Consider the following 22,813-nt stretch of genomic DNA (forward strand, 5'->3'; position numbering starts at 1 on the left):
AATAAAAAGGGACATTTTTTTTTAAGTGGAAGTTTCACTCAAAAAATATTTCAGTTAATTTTTTAACACCAAAATATAAATTTAAACAAAAAGTATGACTATTTAATAAAATACCTTAATTTACATCCAAGAATTTGCATTTTTATCTGAAAAAGATGCAACTTCGTTTAAAACAGATGGATATATAGTTAAATGAAAGCCAAAGTAAATTTAAAAAAATAGTTTAACCAAGAATAAAAATTTGTTCGATTACAATAGGAACATTTTATGGTGGTTTTATTTTCAGAAAATATATACATTACATAAATTCTTATAAAAAATAAATGAAATATCCGGCCCACTGGCTTCGATTTGTCAGAGGATCAGAATTTTGATTTTATTTGCCATTAGTAATTAAAAAATAATTATCATTCAGGTGTGTGTTCCATTCCATTAGCGAGCAGTCGCGAAAATCATAAATCAGCCATTTTTAGCTACGATATTTGATATGTTAATAAATTCTTAGAGAAATTCCATGAAAGCAATTTACTTTTAGAACACTTGTCACATCAAAATCTGCGTAGAAGCTTACTCAATATTATTGGACATCAGAATAAAAAAATTCTCGACAGGTGTCTTGCGTCAGAATTTCGTAATCGTTGTGCGCGTTGTTTTACGATCTGACAGCGCCTTTCGCACGTTTACTGTGTGATTTGAGACGCGTGGACCAAGGTTGAACGCACCGTAAAAAACCTTTACTGCTTAAAATGCACGAGGAAAAAATTGTCAAGCAAAAAATTCACGAACTTTTAGCTAGGTCTCGGATGCGAGATAAAAAAAATGATATGTAAATAAATTTTGAAACTTTTGACGAACAGTTCTTGAAAATTTCACTCTTGAATCTAAAAACGAACAAAATTCATTTGTGCGCTTTAATTTATATTTATTTTTAAACTCAAAATTGAGAGGATTCGAACCCTCGAACTGCTGACCACCCATGCGCATGCACACACACACACACACACACACACTGCGCATTTGGGAGAGTGTTACGTGGGCCACGTGCAGGCGAACCAACTTTCCAGATCCCAGATTTGCAGGGAAAGCTCGTGAGCGCTCTGTGAATCTTTTCCCAACCACTCGTATTATTTTTGATTTTATTTACAACAACAAAAAACAACAGATGAACGAGTTTAGAATTTTCACGTTGAGTTCGTCAATTCTTTTTCTATATTTTGTGACTGTTGCGGATATACTTTTTTCATTTGATAAGATTATAAACAAAAATCTATGTACTTTTACCACTCTGCTAGTAAGGAAAATACCGGTTGAAGGTCAAATAACCAAAGTCTTCAATTTCTTGAAGACCTGTAAAATTATAAACTTGAGTAGAAATAAAAAATTAATTTTTCGAACTTTAAAATATTTTCAGATCAGACAATGAATGGAAACTAATTTTAATGTGTTGAATTTTATGATGATTTGTAAAAGTAAAAAATTTGGTTAAAATACATTTTTCGAACTTAAAAATTTTCGAATGAGGTTGAAATTCAACCTAATTTAAAATTTGGTTAAAATCCATTTTCCGAACTTAAGAACTTTCAAATTAGGTAATAAATGGAACATAATTTTAAATTTGGTAAAAATCCATTTTTCAAACTCAACCATTTTTAAATAAGGTAATAAATATAACCTAAGTTTGAATTTGATGATTGTCCATTTTTTGAATTTAACCATTTTCAAATTATAGGTAATAAATAGAACGCAATTTTAAATTATTTAATCCCTTTTTTAACATCTAGAATTCTTGAAAATAAAACTAAGGATCCAGCTACGAAATTTAGACAAACACACAAAAATGTTCCTATTTCAATTTGAAAAAAGATCCTTATTAAAAAAAATTGTCTAAAAAATAAAAAAAATTTTGGTTAAAAATAAAAAAGAGGAAATTAACATGAGAATTCGTTCACCCCCCCTCTTTTTCAGTTTTGACCAAAAATTTTGTTCTTTTTTAGAAAAATGTTTGGATTTTATTTTTTTACACACTCATAATTTATGATTGAGAAAGTCTTTACTCGTTCAAATCAAAGAGATTAACTTTCTAGTTAAAAGTTGAATCTTCAACAAAATATAAATATTTTCATCCAACAAGATTACTTGTTTACGAAAAATGTGAATCGTTCTCTCAAAAAATTAATTTTTAACTAAGTAGTTAAATTTCTAACTATAAAAAAGAATTGCCAGCCAAGAAGATTATTTTGCTATCAAGAATATGAGATTTTAATCAAATGAATAAATTTTCAGTCAGAGAAATAAATTTTTATCCAAACTATTGAATTTTTAACTAAAAAGTTAGATTTCTATCCAAAAAGATGAATTTTCAGTCAAGAATATTAATTTTATATCAAAAGAAGAAGGAATTTCAACGAAAAAGAAATTTCAACGAAAAAGATGAATTTTCAGCCACGAAGAATCATTTATAAAAAAAAAATTAACTTTTGACAAAATACATTAATTTTCAATCAAATAGTGAAATTTTCAATTGAAAAGTTCATTTTTAAACAAAAAATCTAAAGGAATACGAAAATTATTTTTCTACCAAAAAAGGCGAATTCACATCCATAAATATTAATTTTTCACAAAATACACGAATTTTTAACTCAAAAAAGATTAATTTTCAACCAGGAACATTAACTTTCTAAGAAAAATAACTTTAGACAAAACAAATCAAGTTTTAACCAAATAGTTAAATTTTTATCGATAAAATATCACTTTTTAACCAAGTGTCGAATAATTAAATTTACATCTGAAAAAGAAAATTAATTTTCAATCAAACAAAGAACGAATTCTTAACAAAATATTGTAACCAAGAAGCTTAATGTTCAACAAAAAAACACTAATTTTAACAAGATACATTAATGTTCAGCTAAAATTGATAAATTTTGAACCAAAAATAGAACAATTAAATTTTAAATGAAAATAATAAAATTTCAATTCAAAAAAACTAATTTTTAAGAAAATTTTTAAATTTTCAATCAACAAGATTAATTTTCTCATAAAAAACTGGAATTTTCATCAAAATATCTGAATTGTTTATATTTTATGTTATCTTCTTTCTCATTTTATTCTTAAAAATGTTAAATTTATCGTTAAATTTGATTTGAAAATTGGGCTCTGTTTATCATTTTTGGTTACTGTTTTTAGTTGAAAATTAATCTTTTTGGTTAAAAAATTGATCTATTTTGTTAAAAATTAGTTTTGGGGCTAAAAATTAATGTTTTTCAATTGAAAACTTAATTTTTCCATTTTTAATGAAAAATTTATCTTTTTTAGCTAAAAGTTTATGTATTTTATTAAAATAAGTGTTTTTTGGTAGAATATTAACCTTCTCCGTTACGATATTTGGTTGAAAACTCGTTTTTTGTTTGATTGAAAACTAATTTTTTTAAATAGATATTTAATTATTCGAAATTTGGTTGTAAGGTGATATTTTCTAGCTAGAAATTCATTTATTTGATTAAAAATCGATGTATTTTATACAAAGTTAATTTTTTGGTAGACAATTTTTTTGAAAATGTTTTTCTTTTGTTGAAAATTGATTTATTTTGTTAAAAATTCATCTTCCTTGTTTAAAAACCTTTTTTTAACTGAATTTTTACTATTTCATGTTTGACTTATAATCTGCAGTTTGTTGAGAATATTCATTTTTGAATTGAAAATAATTTCTATAATTAAAAGTTAACATATTCGATTTTTTCTGGTAAATTAATCTTTTGGCTGAAAATTAATCTGTTGGCTGAAAATTCATCTTTTTTGTAAACTCATTTTTGTTTAGAAATTCACCTATTTCGTTTAAGATTTATTTTTGAGAGAAAGTTTCATAATTTTCGATTAAAGTTAATTTTTCGGTTGAAAATTTATATATTTTTTTATTGAAAATTTGACCTTTTGGCTAGAAAATTAATCTATTTGATCGGAAAATGACCTTTTTTGTTAGATTAAATCATCTATTGGATTCAAAATTCATCTTTTATCTCTAAGATCTATCGTTTTAGTAGAACATTTTTTTAATTGTTTTCACATATATTTTCTAGTTTATAATTGGATTATTTCACTATAATTTCTCTGTACAAAAATAATGTTTTTGGTTGAAGGTTCATCATTTTACTAGAAGATTAAGTTTTACCGTTAAAAACTAATTTTCTGAACTGCAAATTGAACTGATCCAATTTTTTTTGAAAATTTATCTTTTTTAGTTAAAAATTTATGTTTATTTTTTTTATATGAAAAAATAATGTTCTTAGTTGAAAACTGACATATTTGGTTAAGAGTAATTTTTGCATTGAAAATTCATTACTTCAATTGAAACGTGAACGCGTATTAAACTTTTACGCCTATTATAAGGATTTCGTAATTATTCTGCGAGTCTTCAGAAAGAATTGACGAACTCGATGTAACAAGTCTAAACCCGTTCATCACTTTTTTCCCCTTAAATAATTACAAAAATATATCGAGTTATTAGGAAAAGATTCACAGAGCCCTCACGAGCTTGCCGGAAAAATTTGGAAACTGGAAGGTAGATTCGCCTGCACGTGGTCCGCACAAACTCTCATTCACACGTGCGGCACGTGTGTGCACGCGAATGTGTGGTTCGAGTTCGTCTAATGAGTGGCTAGAAGTTTTATAATACCTATATTGTTTAGCCTTGATGGCTGCGCGTGTTTATGCACTCTTGGTTTAAGTTTAGAAACTGTCCAGTCACCAGTTCGAGGGTTCGAATCCTCAAAGTTGCGGATTTGTAAATAAATATATAAATTAAATCATACAAATAAAATTGTTCTTCTTTCATATTTAATTCTGAAATGTTGAGGAACTCGTTTCGTAAGAAATTCGAACTGTTCGTAAAAAAGTTGGAAATTTATCCACACATTTTTCACAGGAATGAGGATTTAATGTTGCAGTTTTTTCCCTTATCCGAGACTTACTTCGAAAGCGGTAAAAATAAAAAATGATTGTTTACAGTGTGAGATAGTTTTGATAGTATTTTTGGAAATGTTTAGAAATCCTGGAACAGAGTTCTCAATATTTGATAGTTTGGAGCTTTATTAGCGACTCTTAAGGCAGGGTTCAGGAATTCGTCTATCGACGCCTTTCTGGTTCGCAATTGCGGAATCGACGCGAAGATGGGTTGAAGCGGACAGACAGGTTTTAAAAATACTTTGTCGAAAGAATCCTGTGGCTGAGTCGAGTTTTTATGATATTTGGCGCCAGTCGGAGTGCTCGCGAAAGACGAAGAAATGGCCTTTCGCCACACCAACTTTCAGAGACTTCCCGCCTGCAAGTGCAACGAACCCAACCGCGGTCATACGCGAATATTATACACGACCCTGGAATCATTTACCATTCTTTTGCATCGACCCAGACCGACAATATCGTCTCAGACCTTTACTTCCCGATACGAAGCGTGTCGTGAGGCGATAGAACGGACATTGAGCGTCCTTGATCGGAATCTTTTATCCTATTAGAATGTTTTTATTATTATTTGCGGCTATTCAAATTCGCACGATGTCACATTTGCGGAGTGAAAACTCCAAAATTGCTACCAATGACGATGACGCGTCCTGGAAATATTATTTGATCACACATTGTTTACTAAGGGTACAGTGTTCTATAAAGTAACTGAGATTGTGTCTGATTGGCTGATGGAATTTATATTTATACTTTATGGTATGATGAGTTCAGTGACCCCCTCGTTCGCATGTAGACATACACCTGCGCTAACTGGTGGAAAAAAATATGCGTGACTCGTCCTTCGTCTTGAGAATTGAATTGGGTTAAAATGGAGTGGATTCGAGTTGATTGGAGTGAATCACGTTGTAATAAATCTGATTGGAATGGAATGTAGTGGATTAGAGTGAATTGGAGTCCATTTCTAATTAATGAAATTAGAGTAGATTGAATTGGAATGGAAGAAAATGGATTGTATTTACATGAAGTGAATTGGATTGGATTTGAATGAATTGGATTGGACTGAATTAAATTGAATTAAAGTGCATTGGATTAGATTATATTAGATTAGGCTGAATTTTATTGGAATGAATTGGGTTGAAATGGAATGTAATGAATTGCATTTAATTAAATTGGAATAAAATGAATTCAAGTAAGGTAGAGTTGTTTTGATTGGAGTGGATTATAGTGGATTGGAATAGATTCGAGTGGAATAAATTGGATTGTAGTGGATCGAAGTAGATTGGATTTATAATCAATGGGTTTGGACTTAATTAGATTGGATTGAATTGGACTCGATTGGAGTGGAGTGGAATGGATGGAAATGACTTTGAGTGGAGTAGATTTTATTTCTAATTAATTGAGATTGAAGATGATTAGGATTAAATATATTGGATGGGATTAGGATGAATAGGGTTGGGACGGATTGAATTGGATTGAAAAGGATTAAATTAGATTGGAATAGATGGAAATGGAAATTTTAAAGTGGATTATAATGAGGTAGATTGGCTTCAATTTGAATGACTGGAATTTAAGTGGATAGGATTGAATTGAAATCGATTGGATTATTATGAATAAATTGATTAAATTAGACTCATATGGAGTGGAATAAGGTGGGTTGAATTGAAGTGGATTCTAGTAGATTGGAATGAATGGGATTGGAATAAGTTTGAATGTAGTGGATTTAAGTTGATTGATGCATAATTAATGGGAATGGAGTGAATTTAAATGAATTAAATTCGATTGGAATGGATTGGATTTGAATAAATTATATTGGAGTAGATTGGATTTGAATTAATTGAATTAGAATGGGTTAGAATCGATTAGATTTCATTAGGTTGGATAACAATTGATTAGATTGGAGTGGATTGGAAGAGATTAGAGTGGAAAGGTGTGGAATTGGGTGGACTGGATTGGATCAAATTGCATTAGAGTGGATTTGTATGAATTCATGGGATTGAATGATAGTGGATTAGATTGAACAGGAATGAATTGTTATAGTTTGCAATGAATGCGATTGGATTGTCGTGGATTAGTTTGGAATAGAATGGATTGGAGTAGTTTGGAGTGTATTGGATTGGTATAGAATGAATTGTATTGGATTTCAATGGATTGTATTGGATTGGAATGGATTGGATTGGAATGAATTGGATTAATTTAGATTGAAATTAATTGTTTTTTATTGAATTGTATTGAAATTGATTAAAGTGGGGTGGGGTGAATTTTATTAGATTGGATTGAAATTGATTCGAATAGAGTGGAATGAATTAGCGTCGATTGGATTTATAATTAATGAGATTGTAGTGAATTTAATTGTAATGGATTGGAGTGAATTGAATTGGATTTGAATGGATTAACGTGAATGAGAATGAAATAGATTGGACTGAAATTGAATGAATTGAAGTGGCTTAAATTCTATTGAATTCAATTGGAATGGGTAGGATTCAATTTGATTGAAATGAATGGGATTGGATTTGAATAGATTAGAGTGAAGTGGGTGGACTGGAGTGGATTTGATTTAATTGAACTAGGATGAGTTAGATTGATTTGGAATAAATGGGGTTCGAGTGGATTGAGTTTGACTAGAATGAATTAAATTGATTTGGAATAAATCGGAGCGGAATAGAGTGGATTATTGTGGATTGGGTTAGAATAAATGTGAGTGTAGTGGTATGGTATGGAGTGGAGTCGAATAAAGTGGATTGAGTTTGCGATAGAATGGGTTGATTTCGAGTTTAGTTGATTGAAAGAGATTATTCTGGATTATATTGAATTAAAACGGATTGAATTAAGTATAGGTTCCTGTACAAATTCCTTTGCAAAGTAAATTTAGGTGCAGGTTCTTGTACAGAAACATGTATAGGTTCCTTTACATGAAAAATTTCGCGAAAACGCATGACGCTTACAGCTACCAAATGTTGATATCCTTTCATTCCCTTGAAGATCGAACTTATTATCGAGAGAGCCTAGCTACTAGCGAACCATAGCGGATTAGTTCCTATGCAGGTTCATGCATAGGATCCTGAACAAGTTCCTGTAAACAAATTCGGTTCTAAAATCACTCTGTGAAGGAACCTGTATAGGATAATTTAAAGGTGAGCTTGCATACAGGTTTTTTTTACAGAATCATATACAGGTACTTTTACCAATTTCCTGTACCAAAACCGTCATGTTTACAGGTTCGTGTCGAGGCACATGCCGAGGATCCTCCGAGGTTTCTGTACATGAATTTTCAGCTGGAAAAATCTGAATGTGAAACTTGCATCTGCATTTTGGAACTCATTAAGTTTACTTTTTTAAATTAACCGGGAAACCTTACTGATTTTTAGTGAAATCTCATTGGTTGAAACAGCCAAAAGGTTTCACTTAAAATCAGTGACATTTCAATGGTTAACTAAGTGGAACTTCGTTACTAATTAAAATCAGCGAGATTCACTGGTTCATAAGTAGCAGTAGTCAGCTGGTCGGAGGCGTTGTTATCCGGCAGCTGATTGGTTATGACACTTATCATTCATCAATTCTCGTTTAGTCAAGGCACTTATTGGTTCACCCAGTAAAAACCGGGAAAATTACTGGTTCACCAGTGAGAATTTTGGATAATGATTTTACCCGTTACAATTTCACTTTTTCGTTTTAAGATAATACAAAAAAATATTCTGCACGTTCATTGAAGTAGACGCAATTTAGAGTAATTATAAAAAATAATCATTTAGCCTTAATTGGCTAAATAAATAAATAAACTATTGTCTTCGACATTTGACCATTTTTCCCAGGAAAAAAAGCTATAAATTTAATAAAAAATTAATTATTTTTGCTTTTTTCAGCTAAAGAAGGTTTTTTTTTAACAGCTTGTTTCGTTCATATCCAACAAAAAACTGTAACATGGGCTATGCGGAAATTGCTTGAAGTTTGTTTCTAAAATGTTGACCCCCCACCCCCTTATAATCACTATCATACTTAATTTTAAAAGGCAAAATGTTTTTTCTAAATTTATTTAGGGATAATTCGAAAATAACGTAAGACGATTTAGGTGGAGGGGAAGCTTTTTGTGAAATCATATTGTTTCTTATGAAATAATGCATAAGTTTATCTTTAAACCAAGTAGTTTTATTTTTGTATGACAAATTTTTAATGAGTGTTGTAATTTTAACCAAGAAAGATTTTTCCGTCAATAACAAAAAAAAATGTTTTTGAAATTTATAAATTTAAAAGATCAACTTTTATTCAAAAATAGAATAGTTACATTTTTATTTTAGAAAAAAATATTCTTTGAATAAAATAGTGACACTATTATCATATAATGTTCCACTAAAAGGAGGAATTTGACAATTATGTTTTTTTAACATCAATTAAGTATTATCTCACTATACATTAAAATTAGACAAAAATTTTTAAAAATTCTGACAACTGTGACTTTCTAACATTATTCTAAGAGAAAATTGTCAAAATTGTTCAAAAACAGAAAGATAGTTGAAATCGGCTAATTTTTATAGAGTAACATTATTTTAAAATTTTCTGATATTATATAATAAAAAAATTTAAAAGCTTATCAGAAAAATATTTGTTGAAAAAATGTTTTCTACGATTTTCATAATTTTACGTTTCTTAAGTTATATTGCGAAAATTCTTGATAAAAACACGATGATTAAACATTTTTTCGTGATTATTATTGTTGAAATTACAACAAATTTAATAAACAAATGCATTGGTCAGGAATTTTTGATGAAAATTTTTGTTTATATGTATTTTTTTTTAATGATGAACTTTATGATAATTTTAGCAAAATTCATAATCTGCTAGTTAATTTTACGATTTAAAAAATATATTTAATAAACAATTGCATTATTCGGGCATTTATCTGCAGTAAATTTCTTTTTTTTTCAATGCTAGTGCTTTCAATTAGGAACTTCAGTTATTATTAATTAATTATACATTCATTATTTGTTAATGATTGATTAACTATTAATTAATCATTATTTAATTATGAATTAATCGTCCATTATTTATTCATTAATTATTAAATCATTATTTTTTGGCTATGTATGCACAAATCCACTTGATTCGTACTATTTTTTCTGATAATTTGTATACTAAAAATTAATTTTATTCTCAAATAAATAGCCATATATCACTTTTAAATATTTTCATGTAATTTGAGGTTAATAAAATTGATTTTAGTTTAACTAATTCATTGTATGTCAGATTGTCTGTCAACCAAAAAGAACTCGAATAAATATCCTCACATTATAATATGGAATAAATTTTAATTAATGGTCACACTATTATTTTATTCATTAATATTTCAGTTAATGTTCAATATTAATTTCAATAATTTTACATTTTAACCAATAAATAGAAGTTCAATTATCGCAGAGTTTTTAGAGTATTAAAATCGGACTTAAAATTTTGTAGAGATGATAAGAGGTTTAAATGAGAACTTGAAAAATACTTTAAACATTTGAAAGACTCAAAAAGGATTAAAATTGTACTAAATAAGACCTAGGAAATTTGAAAAAAAATGTGGATCACTCTAATGTAAAATATGTGCAAAAAGTTGGAAAGTTGTGCTACCAACTTTGTTTAAAACTTTTTTTTGGAAAGTAAGACTTCTCGTGGTAACGCCCATAGATCATACATTAACAATAAGGAATCTGCTCCACGTGCTAACTCATAATTTTTATTTATAAATTAAATTATTCTATGCAGATATTTGTGTAGGCTGAGGCATTTGTTGCATTGGAAACCGACGCTATTGTGAGTGCATTAACTCAGTCTTTTCAGGACTACCTTCACCCATTAAAGAATCCCACCCACATGATATTATGTGACATTCCATTCCAGAGCAGGAGAGTCAATATATCATTACACAGTGAGCCAAGAGTTTCAAAAAGACGAGTTTTGCAACTATTCCCGAATTAAAATTTTATTTAATGTACATCTTTCGAAATATATTTAAAGAATATTTTCTAAAATTATTACAATCTGTAATGTGATTATGGACGTCTGTATGATATAAAAAGCGCGAATAAAAATTTAATATTCTGCAAGGAATATGTAAGATGCAAATAAGATATTTGCAAATAAAAACAATTATGAGACTTTGAAAGTAGGCTTTCTGGGAAAAATTAAATAATTTACATAAGAGGCGAAAAATGATAAGTCAGTCTGAACTTCTAGATTGTCAGACTGACCATAGAGTATTAAAGATAGAGTGGAAGTGCCATAAAAGCGCAATGTATTTTTCCCTACACGAGTTTCAGCGCCCGTATAGTTTCGGACAGGAACTAAAGCTAAAGCCCGCAAAATTCAGATCAATAAAGTATTTAAAAATTTGTAACAACTTTAATAATTACTAATATAAAAAGGAAGTAATAGCAGATAATTTTTGTTTTGTAACTATACATATTTCGTTTATCAAAAATAACAAATAAAAATGTATAAAAATCGTGGAAATCCATATCAAAAAGTATAAAGACACGGATACATTTTTCTTTAGGTGGATTTTATATTAAATTAATGCAAATTGTACATAAATAATAATAATAATAAATAAACAATGAATAGTAAATCATAAATAAAAATAAATGCAGGCATAAAATTCATATGGCTGAAGATTTCTCAAAAAAATTTTTAATATGACCAAATATGTCAAAAATATTTCAAACATTTCGCCAAGATTTTTAAACATTTGAAAAGGAATTGAGAAAAATTTTAATGATTTATCAAAGACTTCACAGTTTTCGAATCTTTCGCAACGATTTTGGATGGATCTAAAATATTTCACAACGGTTTTAATTATTTCCCAATGATTTCATAAATATTGGAATAATTTCGCAAATGTTATCAAATAATTGTAATATTACGCAGATTTTAAAAAGATTAAAAGGATTCCACAAAAACTTTAATAATTTCGCAACTATTTCAACAATTTCACAAATATTACTAAACATTTCACAAATATTTCGAATATTTCACAAATATTTCAAATATTTCGCGATGATTTTCAGATATTTTAGAAATATTTCAAAGATTTTCCAAAGACATAAAAGATTTCACAAAGATTTCAAATATTTCGCAAAGATTTTCGATAAATATAAGAGATTTTATAAAAACGTCAATGAATTCTCAAAGATTTAAATAATTTTATAAATATTACCAAATATTTAAAAAATATTTCCAAAGTTTTAAAGATTTCTTCACAAAGGCTTCCATGGAATTTAGAAAGATTTCAATAATATCCCAAAGATATACAAAATTTCACAAAGATTGTATATAGATTTAAAAGATTTTGAAAGGACATCAATAAATTCTCAAAGATTTCAATTATATCATAAATATTTCCAAATATTTTAAAATTATTTTCAAATGTTTAAAGATTTCTTCACAAAGATTCTCAAATATTTCCAATGATTTCAGTAATTTTCAAAATATTACTAAATATTTAAAAAATATTTTCTGAAGACTTCACGAAGATTGGAATTATTTTCCAAAGGTTAAAAAAATGTCGCAGAAGATTTGGAATATTTCACAAAAATTTAGAATAGATTAATAAAAATTTACAAAGGCTTTAATTATTTTCTAAAGATTTCATAAATATTTCAATAATTTTCCAAAGTTTACCAAATATTTCGCCAAGATTTTTAAACATTTGAAAAGGAATTGACAAAAATTTCAATGATTTCTCGAAGATTTTACAGTTTTCAAATATTTCTCAAATATTTTGGATAGATTCAAAAGATTTTACTAGGAGAAAGATATCCAAATATTTCAGAAAGATTTAAATGATTTTCCAGATATTTAAGAGATTTCAGCAAAAAAATTTCTAATATGATCCAAATAGTTTTATTTATTAATTTTTGTCTTCGCAAAGGTTTCCAAGAATTTTACAAAGACTTCAATGCTTTCTCAAAGATTTCACAAAGATTTCAATAATTTCACAAATATTATCAAATATTTCGAATACTTAACAAAGTGTTCAATGATTTTCCAAAAATTTCAGAAAGATTTCAAATGTTTCGCAAAAAATTCTGATAGTTTATAATATTTCAAAAAAACTCGAATGATTTCCAAAAGATCTCAACAATTTAAAAGTTATATAAAATATTTTATTAATATTATAACGATTTCTCAAAGATTTCAAATATTTCATGAGGATTTCGGATAGATTTAAAAGATTTCACGGACTTTACTGATTTCTCAAAGTTTTTAACAATTTCACAAATATTTCTAAATATTTTTAAAATATTTCCAATATTCGACACAGATTTCACAAATATTTTTAATATTTTATAAAGTAGAGGATCCTTCACTGATGTACGTAATTTTTTTTTTTAAATGGCAAAAAATTCATCCTGAAGATTATCTGTTTAGTTATAAATTTTATCATTTGATTGAAAATTTAACAATTTTCTTAAAAGGATATCCGTTTTGGTTGCAAATTAAACTGTTTGGTTCAAAATTGACCTGGTTTAACAAAAATTAAATCTTTCTTGAATAAAAATGTAACTGTACCTTCTTTAAAATTCACCAACTGTCATGAAAAGTGATACTTTAGGGATGAAAATTCTGCTCTTTCGTTGAAAATTTAACTATTTCGCTGTATTTTTTTTTTTAATTTAATATTTTGTCGTTGAAAAAGGAAATGATATCTTTTCTGGATGAAATTTTAACTTTAAAAATAAAACGAGTCGTTTTTTATTAAAAATAATTCTTTTGTTTTATTACAAATTTCATCTTTCTCGGGAAAAAATGCAACCATCTGGTAGAGAATTCCACTATTTTGTTAAAAGTTTTTTTAAGTGAAAAAATGCATCTTTTTTTATTGAAAATTCAATTTTTTTCTCAGAAACTTATTTCATATTAATAAATTCATATTATGATCTTTGAAACACAACTGGAATCTATTTTAGAAAAAAAATAATCTGTTTTAAGAGCAATTTTAATCGTTTTAGGATGAAACTGCAAATCCTCGGTGTAAAATCAAGTTACTTTGTTAAAGAGTTATACTCTTTGGTTGAAATATCTATAGTTTTGTTTAAAAAAAACTATTCCTTATATGAACTGAAATCTTTGCTGAATGAAAGTCCAACTTTAAAAAAATTTCGTATTTTATTAAAAATTCATCTTTCTTGTTTTAAAATTAATATTTAGACACGCAAAGTCAAATAAAATATATTTTAACAGAAAATTTAACTTTTTTTTAACGATTTATCTCCTGGGCTTGAAAATTCATCTGTTTTAGTAGAAATTAAATTTTTTTATAAAAGTGCCACTTTTTGGTTAAAAGTGATTCTTCTTTGTTTAAGTATTCAACTATTTTGTTTGAAATTTACGTTACATTTTCAGTTGATAATGCATCTCTTAGTTCGTTGAAAATCTCTCTGCCTAGTGGAAAAGTATTTTTTTTGTCTTAAAATTAATGTTTTAACTTAACAGATATTATTGTCTGGAAATTCAATTTTTTTGAGAAAAAATTCGTCTTTTGGCTTTATAGTTCAACAATTAAGATAAAATTTAATTTCTTTCTTGACGGAAAAAACTTTATTTGTTGAAAATTCGCCTCGTCGGTTTCAAATTCTTTTATTTGTATAAATTTTATCTTTTTGGACTGCAATATAAACTATGACAAATTTTGTTGGAAATTTATCTTTTTAGGGTGAAGATTCAACTATTATGTTAACATTTTTAATTATTTAATTGAAAATTCAAGTGCTTTGTTAGAAATATATCTATTACAGTAGAAAAAGCATTTTTTATGTTTATTGTTATAATTATAATTATTGTGAAATATTACATAATTACTAATATTATTGTTAATAAAGTTCAAACTTTTAAATATAAATTTTGTAAACTGAATACGCTTAAATTTTTCAAGCTTTTCAAACTAAAGTTTTGCCGTTTTAAAGAGTTACAATTGACAATTCTTAAATGTAAAAATATTTGGAATTGAAAATTATTTAAGTTTCTAGAATTATTTTTTTAATGTATGTATCAAAATTCAAGATTTTTCACCTACGAATCTTCGAAATTGATCAAATTTGACATGTAAATCAATCAAATGACAGAATGTTTAATTTTAGAACATACAACTCGCACAATTTTTAAATTCTAAATTTAAAATTTTTGAAATTCTGAACTGAATTTTAGGTCTTTTTTAAACAAAATAAAAATTTGTTTCAATAATGCAAATTCATGGGTTTAAAAGGAAAATTTGAGAAATGATTAACTCAGTTTTTTGTATTATTTAATCATATACTTTATCGGCGGTGCTAATTTATTTAAGATTATCCTTAATTTTAATTTTTTAATACTTTCTAAATTTAACATATTAATTTCATCTCTACGACTGAATCTTTAAAAAAAGTTCTTACTAAAAAAATTCAGGTGTTAAAATTAAATGGAAGACATTTTTTGCATTACATTTGATAATTTTCATGTTTTTACAGGTTTTCAGGTCAAATCGCTATTCTCGTAATCTTGAGAAAACAGAGATTAATTATTATCGACAATTGTGTATATCTAGATCACCTAGATCCTGTTTTCAATGCTTGAAGAATATCCCAAGCAAGATTTCTAAGACAATGCGCCCACAGCAATGAGAATGATCAAAAACGTGAATAATGAGAAGCCTTCTCCAGAGAATATATTATCATCGCGCGCGCATCGCATCAGTGAATCTGAGATATTCAGGTCCTTCAAAAGTCGTGAGATCGCTAATATAAAGGATCTAGATAAGATCTGCAACACGATCTATCTCTGTTATATTTTTTCAAAAATGTTCATCTTTCTCTCTCTCCCTCTCTCTTATTCGTATAATTACAATAATCTCGAGAAATATTATTTCCAACATACAGAAACCAAGAATATTATTCTTCTTCTTGAGATTTATATTTCACGAATAAAAAAAAATCGACGAAAACACTACAAGTATCCTATACTTACATTTTACCCAAATGCTGCTAAAGTAAATGTAAATTTTTTTAAATGTTTGAAACTGCATTCGTGTCCTAGGTCCATGGCAGTGATCCCAACTTTTAGGTCTGTCGATCTACCCCCTCCCTCTAAATAAATGATAGGTTTTTTATAATTGCAGAAGTTACTCCTTTTGTAGGGCTGTTCTTCAGACTTAAATAAAAACATTTCCACAATATGAATATCGAAAATGGCGGCTTTCGTAGCAAGCAAAAATTGCAAAAATGTAGCCAGCAAAAATGTTTCGTATCCGCCTACCAGCATACCGCCATTTTGGCAGGCTACAGAAGCCGCCATTTTCGATGTTCTTTTTGTGAAAAATAATATAGGTAGCACGGGGCTAAAAAAAAGTCGCGACAGCCAACTGGCTCGGTTTAGCCCATTGTCACGTACTGTACTATTACGGCTCTTGAAGTTTTTCCCAAAAATCAATTTGTTTATGTGGGAGGTTAGGTAGTCGTATGCTAGCCACGACTTGAAAAAAATTACTCCAATTCGGCCCGCTTCCTACAATCCTCTACTTAAACTCCACGTACTTCATCCAACGCTATCCTTTTCCTCAACATTTTCCTTCTGTACCCCCCCCCCCCCCCCCCCCCCCCCCCCCCCCCCCCCCCCGCCCCCAATCCCAGTATTCGTCGCCTTGCCAGCTAACAATCTCCTTACCCAGCCTCCACTGTCCCTCTACGAATCACCCTCATTTCTAATCAATTCATCTACTTTCCCTCATTCACCCTAATCTCATTCCCCCACTTCCCTATTCTTAATTCTCACTTTTCATCCTTCCCCTCCTCTCATTCCTGCTTCTTACACTCCTCTTATTTCTTTTAACTTCCTATACCATCCTATCTCTAATCTCCTCCACGTCTTTACTCCCATAACTTCATTTCCCTTCTTCCATTATTTCCCCTCATAAACCCTCCTTGACAAAAATGCGACAAGCGTATACCCAAACCGAGGAAGTCGATACTTTTTCCCTAAATTTCATACTCTAGGGTTTTTGGGTCGCACATTACCAAAATAAACTTTAAAATTTTGAAAACTCTATTTTTCAAATGACTCCTTTAAACAATAATTTGTGTTTTTCGCTTAAATAAGTAAAGAAAGTAATGATAATTTTTCCAAAAATTTATTAAAGGCTGTACGTGTATACAAATATAATAGTACATTAAAAAGGATGTAAAAATACAATTAGTATAGCATTTTTAAATTAAAAAGAATATTAAATATCATTTTTGTACTTTAAAAATAACTTTGTTCGAAGATAAATCAATTTTTTCTCGAATAACCTAAAAAATTAACATTAAAAAAAGCAAAAATAAAAAACGTCTATAAGAATGATTTTAATTTGTTTTGGCAATTTTTTCTGCAGCATTCTAGAAAAAACCGAGAAATAATATAAGGCCTCTTCTGTCACCCCTATTTAAAGTTCGTTCAAGCACGCCGTGAGAGTTAAATAAGTTAAGACTTCGTTTATATTTTTGATTTTTAAACAAGTATTCTGGCTTTATTGTTTCTACAATATAAATAAAAGATTAACAATAAAAAATTGTCAAATTCTGTTAGGACGAAACAAGCATTATTTTATTTTATTTATTCTGTTGGATTTTTTTATGGAGGACCGACAAGAGGTTTGGTAGTGGCAACACGTCACTTGATAGTCGTGAGTTCAATAAGATGTTATTGCACAGCGTGAGTTAAGCACGGATGTGACTTTTACCTTCAAAATTCCCGCTGCTGCTAATAATTCATATCTCAGTAGGCACAAAGTTTGGAGACGTCTTTAGGACATCGTTACGACATCTTTACGACAACTTTACGACATCCTATGTCCATGTCGTTAAGGTGTCTTTACGATATCGTAAATAAGTCGTATGATCTGACGATGCCTTTACGATATTGCAAAGACACCGAAACAACATGGACATAGGATGTCGTAAAGTTGCCGTAAATGTGTCGTAACGATGTCGTAAAGACGTTGCCAAATTTTGTACCCACCGGGATGGCTGTATCAACGCAGCCCTTTGGTCAACACAGCCAGTATGCGTTAGCAGCCAACGGATGTGAATAAGCGCAGACGGAAGTTCCCGCATCGTAACAGAGAGATCGCAAATACTGAAGCATAAACTTCCTGAAGGCGTGAACCGGAATTGTCAACGCGACGAAGAAACGATAAGTGGGCCGCCTGCGCAACCCTTCCTTTGCGTCGTCTGATCTTGCCGGCCGAGAATATCAAGACGTTAAGGCACGCTTGAACGGGGTGCACATACAATTGCACAGCGCACAACGCATTGCGCAAAAGGTTCTAGACCAATCACCGGCCTCCATGTCAATCTCTGTAATTCTCACGCGGCATGGCGCTGAAGGCGTCGAAAAGTTCGGAACGTTGAAATATCATGCAGTCTGCAGCAGCCTTGCGTAATGCACAGCCGCATCTAGCAGAAGATTTACAATTTTCTAACCGGAACTTTCTCGATTGGTGCGTCGCTTGATTTGAAAGTGTCGCACGTGGCATCATTTTTTTAGAAGGTTTTTCTAGTTCTGAAAGTGAAAGTTAAGGAATATAAGATAAAAAGTGGTGTGCTGGACTCCCTTTAAAGAATATTATAAAAGGTATGTTTTAGAGTTTATAAATATTCTCTTTTTAATATATACACATGTAAATACTGCAGGAAGTACCGCAAAGTATTAACAAAATTTTAAAATCCTTTTAAAAACATTACATTTCTTATAATTCTCTTTTCTGATTCGATGCTTCCTAGCTTCCTCTTTAAAGAACAAATTTGAATGCATCATAAACAAAGTACGTAGAAATTTTAATTGTGTAACAATCATACACATTTAAAGCTTCAAACTTTTGCTTTTTCAAGCAAAATTTTGAAGGTTTAGAAATCAATGATTTTTACATAATTAAAATTTCTGTGTATCGGCTGATAAGGCTTTTGATCCAGATTATGCAGAAGACGAGCTGCTAATTTCCTTGATACAGAGATACGCGCATAATTATAATAAGGAATTAAACGATTTTAAGAATGCTGGAAAAGAGAAAATAGTTGGCGAGAAATCTCTAGCATCGCACGTATGGATGGTAAGATTTGGGTTAATTGAGATTTATGTTTAAATTTCACAATTAATTTATTTTTCACAGAAATAGTGAAATTATACTGATAATGATTGCGGTCATATGTAAGAATAGTATTTTAATTGGTCTATAATTATTAATTATATTTCTTGATTCCATTTGTGTATTGTTAATGTTATAACGTATTTTTCTTCAAGCCAGACATGATTTCTGAAACACGTGAACGTGTTGAACATTGCGACAGTATGTCATGTATAAATGAATTATGCAGTAAATTTACTTTCTTACACTTAGCATAGAAAACCAGTGCCATGAGGGATGATTGAAATTTGTTATCTATGATAATATTTCAGGAGTAATAGAGCTCAAAAAAGCAGCTATCATATCTGTAACTTTTTGTGATTTTAAAATTAAACACAAATTTCGTACCACAATTAAGTACAATGAATCAGTAAGTTCAATGAGGTTCAAAATAATTTATAAGGATAACATCGAATTTAATTGAAATTAGTGATAGCTTTGACTTGTTTGAGGTAATGAAGAAGTGTTGCATTTTAAATTTTAACAAAAATATAAATGATACGTTGCCTGCTTCCTTAAGTTTGCTTCACCTGAGTTGCTGAACTGAGCCAAAATCGACCGGTCGAGATAAATCTCTGAGCACGACAACGCAAAGTACCTCCAGGAAGTATTTGTAAGAGCTAGATATAATTTATTCGTCCACATCAAACTTTTTTTTCAATGTACATTCGTAGAAACGCGAATGTTTTCACTAATCTTCCCTTTCAAATTTTCAGGGTTTTGAAGGCAGAAATCTGAAGGAATGACTTTTTGTGAGAAACTTCACTGAATACCGTGCAAAAAGTTTTTTTTTGTTTTTTTTTTTAAGGGAGTTTTAAAACATTCGCTAGCTTCACTTGAAACATATTTTCCCTCCTATATTTCAATTAAGTTATCCCTAATACCACTAGCTTTTTCTACCTAAGTTTCAATAAGTTGTATTCAATAAGTTTGAAGAACATACAGTTGCAGGAGAAGTCCTCCCTAGAAAAGAAGATGAGAAAGGCAAGCTCTCGAAGCGGGGCATCAAAACGGAAGCCGTTCTTCTTCTATGACAGTATGAATTTTTTGCAGTGTTTTGTCCATAAAAGGAAGTAAGTATCCTAAATCCTAATTCGTATATTCTTTAAAATATTGAATTGCGAGTTGACTTCTTTTCTTTTTGCGAAACGATGACTAACATGAGGACTCCAAATAAAAGTATTTATTCTGCTCCGAGGTCTACACTGCAGTGTTCGGGGCATTCCAAATCCCCAGAGAGGGTCAAATGGAACGTTACATTAATTTCATTTAAAAATCATTTAAAAAGAAAATAAAGACATTTCGAGAGGGTTCGTAGGTTTAAGCAATTTCTTAAATTAAATCTCAGCTACCTTCTTCTTCACAATTTCTCGAAATGAGCGACCATGGTCATCTACGTCCAACTCATCCGCGAGCACACTATCATCATCAGCTCAGGAAGAATGGGTTCTCCATGGGTTAGCTGGTGATTCTGTGATGAATTGAAGTCTTCCAAAACGTCCAGTGAAGGCATAATTAAAGGTTGATCCTGTACATGCAGTCCTTTAGAACGTATTGTCAGTCCTCTTGAGCAGATTTCCTCCTCGGCCGTCGACACTAGCTTTTGACACTTAATTGTCGAGGGACATGGCTTTCTATCAGTTTATTCTGACGACTATAGAAAATTGGTCGGAAGAGCTGAAGGAGAGCCTCAAAAGAGAGGTTCTCACATCGATTTTTCTTTCTTATAGTACAAACGAACAAATGTATAAGATGGAACATTTTAAAATAAAAACTTTAACAGTAACATTGAATTACATATTGTTTTGATACCATGCTATTATTTTAATGTCCATAAAAAACCTCGATTACCATACAATTGTTAAGCCTTATGAAAGCGGGTTTTTCTGCAAAATGTAGATTATAAGATGGAATTTCATTAGTACTTTGGTGCTGGAAAAAATGGGCAAATACTTTCATTAAAGAGCTTTTTCGTGGGCAAAGATTAGGCACTTATACGGTAATTTCATCAACAATTTGCAGAATTGAAGTATATACACATTTATTTATATGGAATATATATATATATATATATATATATATCAAGTAAAGTCTACTTTACACCCTGTTAACAAGCGCCCTGTAGATTTAAATCACAAAAGAACCTGAGAATAAGCTTATTCAGAGGCTGACGTTACTAAGTAATCAGCCGGAATCTTGCGATTTTCATACGCAATTTTGATGGAGTGGTGTGTTGAAGTTGCGGCAATATCTTTGAAGGCAGATATACCTGCTCGCCGTCATGCTCCGAGAAAGAGATTTCCACCAGCGTTTTCGTTGTCCATAAAAGTAGGAGGACAGTACACCTCATCTCCAGCCGACCTTGAAAAATTACGCAGGTAGACAGTTCCCATGACAAGTGTGTCTACTGTTTGGGATCCATGTTGATTGGCTGTTTATAAATTCGCTATTGTGCGGATAAAATGCTAAATGCTTTTTCACTTATGCGCCTAGCTCTGGATAGACTGAAAGCTTTCCGGAAATAGGTCGCATCATCCAAAGACCTATTGGGAAACCGAAATCTTTACAAAAAAAGCAGGGTGATCTTTCCTCACTGTTAGTAAGATTTGCCGTTCCTTTGGGGAGATTTAATGTTCCCTCTTCTAAAGCCGAATGTATTTCGGATGAGGCAAAAATATCTCCATCGTTGTTGCCTGCCGGAGCTTTTATTTATGGGTGCTTTCCGTCAATTGCCTCAAGGCAGAGAGGAAAGTTTAAGGTCTTCAGAAAACCGTCGCTTGTAATTTTCCACCGCTTACATTTAATCGTTGTTCTGGTTGCAGTGCCCGGTGATTCGCTTTAGTCAAAAAAGGCATTCTGAGTCTCCGCAATCTGTCAAGACTTTCAGTAGACATCATCACGTATCGAAGAAAGTAATTGTAAGCTTTCAGTTTTTTATTTATTACATATTATATTATTATATTATATATTATAGCTTATATATTTGCCTTAGTAGAATTTGACAAAAAGGTTTTTGTAATTTATGAATATTAAATTATACTTATTTTATCTTCGAGCACAAACTGATTTTATTTACGTCGTCTTAAGTGGCAAAAATCCCTCCCAGATTGTAAGCGTAATATTTTCAGGCTATCTCCAACACCACTACACCGATTTTGGCGCTAATCCGGTTACATTTAAATTCAATTTTTTTGTGTGTTGACAATATTATTGCTGTCTGTGTTTTGAACACGTGGTGCAAAAGAGGAATCTTTTAAAGTCTTATAATATCAACACAATTCGAATGAGTGGCCTGAAAAAGGCATGGCAGGATGACGGAAGAACATAATAAGCGACAGATGCATCTGTAAAGACGCATCATTCTCCTAGCGTATGTTGACAAGCTAGAAGGTTCATCCACACATATTAAGTTGCATAGAGAAATTAAAGCCGTTCTTAAAAACAAGATTTAGAACCTCATCTGGAAAACATCGTGTGAGAACTAATAGCATCGCCTTCTACTAAATGCGCTTTGTTTTATAAAACTCGCATTATTTTAATCATTTTTATTGCACATAAACCTCAAGGCATTAAAGTGACTTGCTTGTAATGCCTATGAGTTTATGCCATGTAATGCCATTTAATGCTACTCGGCGAACCGCCAAATTGTATGCGATGCAACGCCTTTCACGAATCAAGTATGGAACAGTGTCA

General features: G+C 30.1%; 1 protein-coding gene across 1 annotated transcript in view; it reads left to right on the plus strand.

The window, feature by feature from the left end:
• Positions 1-20,505: 20,505 nt before the first annotated feature.
• The window catches only part of LOC117176604, a 165,811-nt gene continuing 163,503 nt past the window's right edge, over positions 20,506-22,813 (plus strand). The window contains exon 1 of the mRNA XM_033366858.1: positions 20,506-20,577. Within this exon, the coding sequence (XP_033222749.1) occupies positions 20,506-20,577 (72 nt within the window). The remainder of the gene's footprint in view (positions 20,578-22,813) is intronic.

This window comes from Belonocnema kinseyi, chromosome 1, assembly GCF_010883055.1.
Source record: "Belonocnema kinseyi isolate 2016_QV_RU_SX_M_011 chromosome 1, B_treatae_v1, whole genome shotgun sequence".
Classification (NCBI taxonomy): Eukaryota; Metazoa; Arthropoda; class Insecta; order Hymenoptera; family Cynipidae; genus Belonocnema; species Belonocnema kinseyi.